Source organism: Littorina saxatilis, linkage group LG11, assembly GCF_037325665.1.
Source record: "Littorina saxatilis isolate snail1 linkage group LG11, US_GU_Lsax_2.0, whole genome shotgun sequence".
Lineage (NCBI taxonomy): Eukaryota > Metazoa > Mollusca > Gastropoda > Littorinimorpha > Littorinidae > Littorina > Littorina saxatilis.
In genome coordinates, this window is record NC_090255.1 from 40,686,945 (window position 1) to 40,699,944 (window position 13,000).

Consider the following 13,000-nt stretch of genomic DNA (forward strand, 5'->3'; position numbering starts at 1 on the left):
CATGGCAGTCAACGAAAATGGCAAGGCACGTGTGCCGCTCAAAAAGAAAGTAGACACAGAGGGGCGTTCTGCGCCTTTTTCAGATGGTGAAATTGCTGTACTCTTGACAGAAGTGTTTTACGAAAGAACGGTTATTCTGTCCAAATTTCAGAACAGTCTAACTGTTAAACATAAAGACGCTGTCTGGTCCAAAATTGCCAAAGAAGTGTCGCTCTCTCTCTCTCTCTCTCTCTCTCTCTCTCTCTCTCTCTCTCTCTCTCTCTCTCTCTCTCTCTCTCTCTCTCTCTCTCTCTCTCTCTCTCTCTCTCTCTCTTACGACACACGCACACACAGACAAACGTACACTCATGCACATACTGACACTATGACACAAGACACTGACGGCACACATAAACACACACACACACCACACACTGCACACACACACACACGCGCGCGCTCGCGCGCACACATATACACACACACGCACCCATACACGCACGCACACAGTCACAAACAAATAACCACACACTCACTCTCTCTCACTTTCTCTCATTCTCTCTCAATCTACACTCATACACACACTGAAACTATCATGATGATGACACAAGTGACACGTCACACACACACACACACACACACACACACACACACACACACACACACACACACACACACACACACATACTCACCGTAGTGACACACATATACACACGCGCGTACAGTTGAAAGTCAAGACATGATATGATTTTTTCAAAGCATAGGAAGGTTTCTTTTGCAAATGAATAAAATTAACACAGAGGCAAAACCCGGTTTTTGCAGCCGGAATGCAATTGCGGAGGCTTAAAAAGGAAAAGATTAATAAAAAATATATAGCTCCCGGCGGAACTTGAACCCGGAGCAAATGAACGAGAGTCCGGAACCGTTACCACTGCACTATGTTACTCGTGAAGAAAAGAGGCATGATGAAAAAAGGCATTCTGAGTTATTCAGTCGTGCTGGTTTGAAAGCTCGCCACCTTCGCCGAATGACTCGAGCACGTTTTTTTCGGTCAGTAACTGATCGAACTGTCGCTTTTGAGTCACTCTGTTTTAAGCATTTCACCTAAATTAAACAAGAATGTCACAGTCCGTGTCTATGGTGCAAGGTAGGAGACCGTCTCATTGTAGCCAAGTTACGACAGTTGCTCGATTGACGCATTTCACGTCTTCGATATTGTGTCTGAGATAATTTCCCAATGAGCTGCTTTTAAAAACGGAATGTCCTGCAATTGTAGTGTGCGCTGGAGGTTTCTTTTGGATGGGTAAGGACCCTTGAGATGCGATATCGTCGTATAATTATGTCAAGCGAGAGGCCCTTGACATTGGAAGTGGGAACTTCGAAAGCAAAGTTGCCAGCTACTCGGTATGCACGAGCTAAATTGAACGCCGAAGTAGTGGCTTCGAGAGTTCTGAGGTCAAGGTCGAGAAAATTGGGGGAATCCCAATTAGTGCGCATGCGTTTGTAAACGGTAGGCTTGGTGACCAGAAGAAACAAATCTCATCGCGAGTTCGTAAATGGGCAAACGTTGATCGCGCTGTAGCTTTTACTATAATTGTTGTTTTTAACTGGTTGAACGAAAGTTGTGATAATTGTCCTTAAATAGAATGACTGTCTATAATAATGATTTCGTTGACCAGAATGTTGGGGACAATAAAAAAAGGTTGTTTATGTGGTAGCGAAGTCGGTTAACTTAAAACTCTTTTTGTAGTGTTTTTTTAATGATTGTGTATCGGTAAAACTGCTGGACAAAAATAGTTTGGTCAGAGCGAATGTTTGTGTTACTGGTAAATTTAAAAAGGCAGAACTCCATTTTTTAGGAATCAAGAGATAAGGTGTAGTGAAAAGAAGATAAGTTCAGCGAATTTCATATTATTTGAGAAAATGTGTGTCCGAATTTTTAAAACAGAAAAATTACTTAGGTGTTTGTAAATTACGTTTGTCCTCGTTAATTGTGAAGAGGATGTATGTTTATATAAAGTTCAAAGTCAAGATTGGATTTTTGTAGCCTACGTGCGTGTGTGCATGTGTATTAGACATAATACATAGACATATAACACTTTATTATCTCAATTACGATAAACTCGGGTGTGGTGAATCACAATAAACAGCATAAAACGTAAGAACATGAATAAAATATCAAGGCGCAAATATAGTCAGCTCATCATAGTGTGGGGAGTGGGTACACACACACACACACACACACACACACACACACACACATACACACACACACACACACACACACACACACACACACACACACACCGTCGAACACACACATAACGTCGAACACACACACACACACACACCCCCCCCTGTTTGGACTGCTCTCATAGTGAGGACTTGCTAATACACACACGGATAGTGCCTTTGTAGTGCACTTGCACTACAACGGCACTGGGTGCAGTGCCTTTCTAGTGCACTTGCACTACAACGGCACTGAGTGCAGTACTCGCTCCGGCATCGAAGAATTTTCACTAAAAAAGGCACAAAATTTGACCTATTTCGTCGCCTATAGAGGACGGAAAGAATGTCATTTTGAACATTGTTATGACATTCTTTCCGTCAAAAAAGTCAACTTAACGGGAAAAAAGTCAACTTAACGGTGTCAACGGAGAGATAGTTCCAAGCAAAAACAAAGTGAGGACTTACTGTAAGACCTCACACCGATTTAGGACCTCAGTGTGTAGGTGTCTAGACCACCTAAAGACCTCACTATGAGAGCAGTCCAAACACAGACACACACACACACACACACACACACACACACACCGTCGAACACACACACACCGTCGAACACACACATAACATCGAAAACACACACACACACACACACACACACAAACACAAACACACACACACAAACACACACACACAAAAACACACACACACACACACACAAACACACACACACACACACACGGCACGCGCGAACACGCAAACAAACGTATGAAGGAACAGACGCACAATTATACCCGCACGCACGCACACACAGGCAGACAGGCACTCGCACAAATACATACACACACACACACACACACACACACACACACACACACACACACACACACACACACTCACACACACACACACACACACACACACACAGATAAAGCAATGACAAAAAAAATAGCAGAAACTTACACTTCAACACTCGAACACACACACACACACACACACCGTGACACACACACACACACACACGCACACGCACACAAACACACGCACGCACACAAACACAAACACACACACACACACACACACACACTCACACATGCACACAACGACACCCATTTTCATAGAAACACAGTAACCCCCTCGTATAAGCGGGAATGAAAGAGTGGTGGCCAATGACCCAGAACAAACAAAAGTCAAAGCTGGCAACTCAGGTTTGTATTCAGGGAAATTTGCACGAAATGCATGCAGAAGATATGACTTTTCCCTCTATTTTCTCTCTTTGGGAGCGTCAGCTCGGTTTGACATGAAAAACTGAAGAAAAGCCCTGCCTTTTTGCACTGAGAAACTGTGGAAGTAGCGTGTTTACTACTGGGTCTGGCTGTAGTACATTTACCCTCATTTACTTCCTCGTTTGCTTCCAAAGTAAACTCTTTTTTCGTCCCATGCATGCGAAAGTGAGGATGTACTTCCGATGTCACTCAAAACTTTAGAAGTAGTCGCAAAATACCCTGAGTTACTTCCTCGCTTTGCTTCGAGGTAAACCCTTTTTCCGGCCCATGCATACGAAAGTGAGGCAAGTACTTCCGATGTCACTCAAAACTTCGGGAGTTGTCGCGAACTTCCCCCATAAGCATACGGGCCCTGCATATGGCGTGTCAATATCACTACGTTTTGCACATGGGAGGTGAGCGATTTGCTTCACGCGGGGATTGACGAAGCTGTACTGTCTTGGTGAAAAAATACAGTGTCGCGTTCATTTTCATCCCGTGAGTTCGACAGCTTGACTAAAATAATGTAGTAATTTCGCCTTACGCCACTCTTGTTTTAAATGTAATTGATTTCGAAATTATGTTCAAGAACCTTTGCGTCGGTTTGCCGAGAAAACTTCGTAGACCTATAAACAGAATGTCAGTGATTCATAATATGTATACTAGGCCCCTACAGATTGTAAGCATTTGCCCATGTGCACCAGCTTTTTGCAAGCTCCGTCTCTGTTAAAATGTTAACGAAAGACGAGCAAACCAGTTTATTGGTTTTTAGTTCACGTTGTCTCTTACCAATGGCCACAAACAGAACAAACACCAATGGTTTTTATGCTATAATTATGGCCGAATAAATTCTTGTTCTTGTTCTTGTTCTTGTTCTCTTATGACGCACATTCCACGATATGACTGCAATTTGTTGTCGCAGTACACAATACAGAACAGGGTGTTGGGTGCTTTTACGTGCGCAAGCACGGTCTTTTTGTTCGGCGAAGAAGGGCCAGCATTGTTCAGCTGTCAACAAAATAAACGACAACTAACTTCCCTGAATTCATTATCAAAAGGGAGAAGGAACTGTAACCCGGTAAAGTATCCGGTTTGACTTTTGTTCACATTTGAAAGTCCAGGCGTAAAAAAAGTGTGCTCAGTTTCTTCTGTTGCTTCGTGCGCACTGACTGGGAGCTTAGCCTGGTGAAAAAGTGAGATTACTAGTCGTCTCGATTCCTAGTCGAATGTTATGTCGGCTCATAGAATGAGAGAGAGAGAGAGAGAGAGAGAGAGAGAGAGAGAGAGAGAGAGAGAGAGAGAGAGAGAGAGAGAGAGAGAGAGAGAGGGAGAGAGGGAGAGGGAGAGAGAGAGAGAGAGGGAAGAGGGAGGGAGAGGGAGAGAGAGAGAGAGAGAGACAGACAGACAGACAGACAGACAGACACACACACACACACACACACACACACACATACACACACACATACACACACACACACACACACACACACACACACACACACACACACACACACACACACACACACACACCTAGCTAAACAGAAAACGTGGGTTTTTTTGCAAAATGAAATACCTACTCTTGAGCGATCATCTAAAAAAAAAAAAAATAGGAAATGGAATACTGAACACCTGTGTCATAATCTAATGATGTTTACCGGTGGTATTTTCACAACACAGAGATGACGGGGTCGCCGAACGATCCGATCCCGAACACAAGGTGTTCAGCCGTTGCACACACACAATCCATTATTCTGACACACTTTCCAGGTATTGGAGGCTCTACGGGAGTGTGTGTGTGTGTGAGTGTGGGTGGGGGGGGGGGGGGGGGGTAGTGGGGGTGGTTGGGACGTTTTTGGCTCACGTAAGTGTAGCCTATGCGATCGTAACTTTGTCTGTCTGTGCGTGCGTGCGTGCGTGCGTCTGTGCGTGTGTATGTCTGTGGTAGAAACTCTAACATTTGAAGACGTCACATTACATTGACGTCACATTATGACGTAAGAGGGTTAGACGTCACGCGAAGGAAGTACTGAAAGTCTCGGTCATTATTATTTTGAGCGCGCCGAGACTAGTTGGCAGTCGTGTCCTTGTAAGTAGGCTACATGCAGACAGACAGATCTAGATCTAGTGTCTCGCTTTCTTGCACAGTTTCACCTATGCTCTTTCTGTGTGTGTGTGTGTGTGTGTGTGTGTGTGTGTGTGTGTGTGTGTGTGTGTGTGTGTGTGTTTATGTATGTGAACGTGTGTGTGTGTGCATCTGTATCTGTGAATGTGTATGTGTGTGTGTGTGTGTGTGTGTGTGTGTGTGTGTGTGTGTGTGACGGAGTGATTGAGTTTGTGTTACTGTTTGTCGATTTCTTACGTGAGCCTTGATGGCTTCGCCTCTTGTTTTCTTATTGTGCTAAACTTGATATATATTAAGTATTGAAATACTGTATTGTCATTCGTCTGTAATATTGTTAAAAACGGAGATCATATAATTATTTTTGTGGTGCGTGCTTTATACAAGCTTTCATTGTCTCACGTAAGTGTAGCCTATGCGATGATAAACTTTGTCTGTCTGTGCGTGCGTGCGTGCGTGCGTGCGTGCGTGCGTGTGTGTGTGTGTGTGTGTGATAGAAACTTTAACATTTCCGAGTCTATGGATAAAGCTCGCATAAGAAGATTACGTCTCGGTCAAAAGTGTTTGACGTGTGTGATAGAAACTATTTGAAGACGTCACATTATGACGTAAGAGGGTTAGACGTCACGCAAAGGAATTACTGAAAGTCTCGGTCATTGTTATTGTGAGCGGGCCGAGACTAGTTGGCAGATCCAGGGTCTCGCTTTCTTGCACAGTTTCACCTATGCTTACTGTGTGTGTGTGTGTGTGTGTGTGTGTGTGTGTGTGTGTGTGTGTATGTGTGACGGAGTGATTGAGTTTGTGTTACTGTTTGTCGATTTCTTACGTGAGCCTTGAAGGCTTCGCCTCTTGTTGCTGTTGTGTTTGGTTATCTTGGGCCTAACTCTAGAGCTATCATAGGGGAATAAGGCGTGTTTCAAATACCCTTTAGTGTCACCAAGATCAGGGCCGGACTACCGGGGGGGGGGGGGGGGGGTAATGGGGGTTGCGCAACCCCCCCCCCCCAGCCTAAACATGTACCTCACTTATTTAAAACATTTTTTATTATTGTTTATTTTATGCCGTTGCATGCAAGGAGCGACCATTTTCCTATCTCAGAATATGACCTACCCATCAGCTTAACGGGGGCTTCGCCCCCTGACCCCCACAAGGGGCTCTGCCCCTCGACCCCGCCAGGGGGAACATCCCCCTGGACCACCACTGGCAACCCCCCCCCCCCCCCCCCTCCTCTTAGCCTAGTCCAGCCCTGAAGATGCATGTCTCTCGAGAAAGGAGAACGACAACATTTTGAAGGTTGTAATTACAAATTACCGAATAAGCCTTATGTATATATTAATATATATATATATATTCCCCGAAGGAAGATATCCAGAGACTCGGGAATAACTGAGCATGGTCTCAGTGGTAAATACCTCAGCTATCCTGGACCCAGAAGTGTACAATACTGAACACGAAAACGATTCAAAGTGAATTATGCCGTCAAAAAACAGCCATATTTGAGGATAGGTGTGGACCTGTGACGACATACCCAAATATTTCTCAAATCCAGTAAACCCATGTTTAAACTTAAGAAAGGCAGATCTTCAAATACATATATATGTTTCTGACCAAAACACTGCTGTGTAACACATGGGGTATACCACTGAAAAAGTAACCTTAACTTGTGTTCAGTGTACCTACATGTCTTCGTTTCAGACACAATTTTCAGAACAAGCAAACAAGGTAAATGCGTATGCACAGCCCTTCCTATTTCGATTTCAAGACCGTTTTCGGCGTGAACTTCATTACGCCATTGTCAAGGATCGATTATTACTGAGCTGAAAGGTATACCACTATGGCATCATCTCCAGCTGTTGTGTTTATTTCATCTGAATGATTTGACAGCTTTATAGATCTGTGCAAATTACGAATGATAGTTCTGGAAAAGAGTGCATCCGTGTATACATAAGAATCATTAAATATGGGGTCCTGATTTGGCCTAAATGGTCCGCTGGACCCAAAAAGCAACAACAACTAACTAATCATTAAATTTACCTAACCGGGTGGAAAAAGTCAAATCTTCCCTCGAGGTACACATTTTGGTTGTTGGTTTGGATGAACGACATCACACAAAATACATCCGTTAATGGTTCGGTTACTCTGAGTTAAACATTATACTTTCTGCGACTCCTCTTGAAACATGTTCAAGTTCTCGGATGTCCAAGGGCGATTTATTGTGCTGCAATCTAGACGTGCAATGGTTTACTCTAAACGCTGCAAGAGAATGTGACTAAAGGAACGTCCACTTTTCAACGACGGATTCCTGATTTTGTTTATCGCTATATATTTGTCAGGACTGGCGAGTATTCTATGAGATCGAGACTGAGAGAGAGAGAGAGAGAGAGAGAGAGAGAGAGAGAGAGAGAGAGAGAGAGAGAGAGAGAGAGAGAGAGAGAGAGAGAGAGAGGGGAGTATGAGACAGACAGACAATATTACATATTTGAAAAACAGCCAGCCAGCCAGCCAGACAGACAGACATACAGAGAGAGAGAGAGAGACAGACAGAGAGAAAGGGAGACACAGAGAGGGAGCCGAAGAAGTAGAAGAAGAAGAAGAAGAAGAAGAAGAAGAAGAAGAAGAAGAAGAAGAAGAAGAAGAAGAAGAAGAAGTAGTAGAAGAAAAAGAAGCAAAACGTGCCGTGATGGAGCGACTTGTAACCCATCTCAAAACGTTACATGAATACAATGGAGATGATTCGTCACAAAACATTGGCTGAGGACCATGTCACATTTTCCCGCTTGAAATGTCAGATGAATGCGCAGTGCTTTTTCGACAACAAACATCTTCCTCACTGACTATATCTGCATGCCTCTGCCTACGCACGCGCAAGAAAAAACACATAAGTATGCATGTTTGTGTGGGGACGGGGGTGGAGATTGGATTTGGGGTAGGGGGAGGGGGCGTGTGTGCGTGCGTGGGCTTGTGGGTTTATTTGTGTGCGAGTGTGAGAGAGAGAGTGTCTGAGCATGTCTGTGCCACAGTCAAGTCCATGAGCAAGGTCGGTACTCTGTCCTCTTATTTTGTTTTTCAAATATGTAGTATTGTCAGCCCTTCATGCAAGGAAGTCCATGCAATAAAACGCCTGCGGTCCAGAATAGTTGCAATAACAAACATACGTTGGGAGGGTAGGGGGGGGGGCGAGGCGGAGGAGGGTCAGCTTAACAGTTGCTTTGACTGGGCTTTTAATTCAATCCGCTGGCTGCACGAAGGTTTGGCTCTGAATGTTCGGCAGAGTCTTTGTGAAGTCGCTTTCGGGCTTAATTAAAGACAGACGTAACAAGCGTTGACAATCTATCTAGGGTTCTACATGTGAAAAAGCATCCTTTGACCTGAACACATACCAACAATCATAGGCCTGACTATACTTCCTGTGCAGAAGGGAAAACTCTTAATTGAATTAATTTTTTCTTCTTAAAACTCGCATCCCCAGATCACAAACAGGCTGTTGCGCTTTCGTATGTGTCCAATGGGAAAAGATGTTATCATTGCATGTACAATCCCGGACATACCTTTGATGGTTTACATGATTTTGTACACAGAAAAGATCGAATGATTGTATGTTTGAGCAAAGTCATCAATTCTGAGTAATGCAAGTACAGAAAAGTGAAGCTAGCTGAAACCTTTGAACTTTTTGCTGTTAACTATAGAGCACATTCTGATATTATGAACTTTGAACAAAAGCCTGCGATTCCTTTCATTCCAGATATTGCCAGAGGTTATATTTGATCGACGTTCCTTTGTGCTTCTAACTACAAAGACCACGCTTGTCATGTAACGAGCCACCGTGTTTTCCACACAACACAAATTGAGATATTTACAGTGTGCTCTGTGATTCCAGAGAGTGGAAGTGTTAACCTTTTGGCGCCAGTGATAACCCTGACACCAACAGACATTCACTTCACGTTGTCGCTGTCCTTTCAGTCATCTCTGGAAAACGGAAGTGTTAATTGTCATCGGTCTCTACCACTCTTTCTGCAAGTAGAAAGGCTGAAATCCTTCCCTGTCTCAACACAGTGTATGTCTAGCTTCAGAGACGTCCGAACAGAGAGTGTGTGTGTGTGTGTTTCTAGCTGCAGAGACTGAGGCTGAGAACTCTCGTCGTTGGCTTCAAGCCGTAGCAGACCGTGAGATAGTCCTCACAAAAAGTAAACATTTTTATCGACACTGGATGTTTCTGCTTAAAACACATCATCAGTGGCTATAATCTCGAGGTGCGACCTACAGCAGTGTTTCAGAACAGTTGGTCACATCGCACTCTGCTCACTGTAACTACAACAATCCTGTCTGTGGTCAGTCTGGTTCATGTCAAACTCGATCGTTACTATTGGGATTGAAATTGTCTTGAGTCAAACTTTATATAACTTGGTAATAACAGAACAAGACTAAGACTGTTGTAAATCTCAGTATGGTCCATAAGAGACCAAGACTTATATAATCAGTTTCATCGCAACGAACTCATAACTCTAGAGATTTAGAGTTATTCTTCTGACTGCTGTGCGCTGCTCAATACGGATCTTTCGGTCTCTCCGATAAACTCGAAGTGCGACATAAAGAGACAAGTGTAGCTGTGAAACGCGTAGCGGGATATACTTACCACAGATATTCAGGCCGCAACGACGTGTGACTTCAAGTGAACCACACAGTTTGAGACTGAGACGGAAACAACTTTTTCCACAGTGTTGTCTTGAGACTGAGACTGAGATTGTTACCCGCAGCCTAGTAACAGGACTTTACCATAATGAAGGGAGAAAGGCTTACTGCGGTGTTACTGCTGGCATTCTGGGCTGCATACATCAAAATCGGGTACGTAATGTCACCGTTTTTTAAGTTCGTTGAATGTGTGTCTGTCTGTGTGTCTGTAGCCTTAAATCTTAATCCTTGTTAAATAAAGTTCAATTCAATTCAATTCTGTCTGTCTCTATTTCTCTTTCCGTCTGTCACCGTCTTCGTCCGTCTCTGTCTGTCGGTGTATCTGTCTCTCTGTCACTCTTTCTCTCTGTCTGTGTCTCAATCCCTCTCTGTCTCTCTGTCTTTCTCTCTCTCTCTCTCTCTCTCTCTCTCTCTCTCTCTCTCTCTGTCTCTCTCTGTCTCTGTCTCTCTCTGTCTCTGTCTCTCTCTGTCTCTGTCTCTCTCTCTCAGTCTCTCTCTCTCTCTCTCTCTGTCTCTCTCTCTCTCTCTCTCTCTTTCGCTCTCTCTCTGTCTCTCTCTCTGTCTCTCTCTCTCTCTCTCTCTCTCTCTCTCTCTCTCTCTCTCTCTCTCTCTCTCTCTCTCTCTCTCTCTCTCTCTCTCTCTCTCTCTCTCTCTCTCTCGCCGTCCTTGTAGGAACGTGTGTTGTCAAATGACACACACCCTCGTGTGTTTGTCTGTATATCCTGGTTCTCGTGTCACTTTTTAATTGCAACCCTGACAGTCCTGACCACAAGAATAACACGCCTCAATGTGCAGGTGAAGGGGACACCTCACCTTGGCTATTTGCTGAATTTTTTTCAACTAGCACCTGAAGTTGAATAATAGTGTCAGCAAAGTTTTGCTAGATATTTGCTGTATAAGACGGTGAAGAACAAGAACAACAGTGTTTGGGGTGTCATGGTCTTTGTTTTTTCCCTGAAATGGCTTCATGGGGATCTAGGCCCAATGGTGGCAGTTGAGGTCTTGATGGGAAATATTATATATGTATCTCCCAATGTCATCGTCTAAGCAGATGGGATCGTATCAGCATTGTGTGAAAGTGCTTGCGCCTAGACGGATGTAGAATTTTTTTTATATTTTATTTTTTATTTTTTATTTTTTTGTATCTGCTGAATATTTTTTTATTTTTTTTTACATTTTATTTGTTATATATACTCACAAAGACAAACATACATTCATTTGACAATCTTGTCGGTGACAATAGAAGCGTATTAAAATATAGACAGGACAAAAGCAACACATTCTACAGAAAAAAAGAGTTGACATAAAGAATGCTTGTATAACTGTGTTTTAATTTTAAATGTGTCAAGCGCAAAGAGCATAATTGTAAAGTTATGATGTTGCGCTATATAAATGCTCATTTATTATTATCATTATTATAAAGACACACTGACTAAGTCGAGAGCATCAAATCTATATATACATTCATTCAATCTATTTTCTTAAAAACATCTCTGTACAATTTCCAATCAATATCAAACTTTCCCCTATTACACCGTACACTATATAAATATATTTCGTCAAAAAATCTCCTTTTAGCCATCTTTACAAATCCATTTAAATGTGGAACAATTTTCTTAATTTTTTAAACAAAACACATTTTAGAGGTCCTGCGTTTCCAGCCGAATGAATCATTCTGTATCACTGATGTTACGTTGTACTAAAACAATGTTTTATCTAAGGCCAAAAAAAATAGTCTGTTTACGGTAACCCGACCGACCCTATTTTTTTCGCGCGACCCTAGACTTTTTTTTGGCATTTGGGAAAAAATAACGTAAAAATATGTTTTTTTGGAGAAAAAAAAAAATCCCGACCTACCGACCCTATTTTTTTGGCCTATGTTACCGTAAACAGACTTTTTTTTTGGCCTAAGTGCGAGACTCGACAAGTGCTGCTAAACTTATGCAATAAGCGAAGTAAAAAGAAAATCGTCAAAGTTTTGCTAGAAATGTATGTAAATGTATCATTGTGTCTGACTGAGAAGTAAGACGCGTTATTGTATTTATAGGTAAGTGTGACACTCGACCGTTGCTGTGTGCTGAACCTGTTCAAGTAGCAGCTGAAGTGGGAGACAAGTTTCAGAGCAGACAGTTGTGTCAACATATCATGTTGTCTCAAAGGGGGAACACATTGAGAGCTTTAGCATCAAGTGTAAACCATACGTTACCCTAAATAGTTGAAGGTATACAACGGCACAACAGCTATCCAAAACGATTTCATAAAGCTTTGAAAGTGACACACCTTGCTGCAATGTTTATTTTTGAACAAATACTGCATGAATTCTTAGACTATTGTTTAAAATGGAAGAAATTACGGTTTCAAATCAGCGCTTGTCGGAGTTACAACTCTAATTGCAGAGTCCCTTGTTTGTAGCACTTCCAAATGGAACGAAATTCAAATGTACGGCTTACGAAATTCAACTGAGAAATGGTTTAAATCGGCACATCTCCCCCCCCCCCCCCCCTCTGCCAAGCACTCACCATAGTCACAATTCCACAATGTTATAACCTTACTAGTCTTACTAGCGAGACGTTATTTAAGATTTGACTATTGGAAGCACTTATGTTGGCAGAGAAACTTTTCTCCAGACGAAACCTCAGGCGAGTGTGGGACGGTGTGGGCAACATTCGTACGCGCATGCACTCTGTATACTCTTTTGCTGAGTCAGTTAGGTGACTGGATGAGT

General features: G+C 42.8%; 1 protein-coding gene across 2 annotated transcripts in view; it reads left to right on the plus strand.

Moving 5' to 3' along the window:
• LOC138980475 (neuronal acetylcholine receptor subunit alpha-6-like) overlaps window positions 1-13,000 on the plus strand; it is a 113,921-nt gene that overhangs the window by 7,048 nt on the left and 93,873 nt on the right. The window contains exons 1-2 of one of the 2 annotated variants that reach the window (XM_070353356.1): window positions 8,561-8,623; window positions 9,329-10,428. In XM_070353356.1, the coding sequence (XP_070209457.1) occupies window positions 10,364-10,428 (65 nt within the window). In that variant the 5' untranslated portion in view covers window positions 8,561-8,623; window positions 9,329-10,363. Of the gene's footprint in view, window positions 1-8,560; window positions 8,624-9,328; window positions 10,429-13,000 lie in introns of those variants that run through there. The other variant, XM_070353355.1, reaches the window with a different exon arrangement.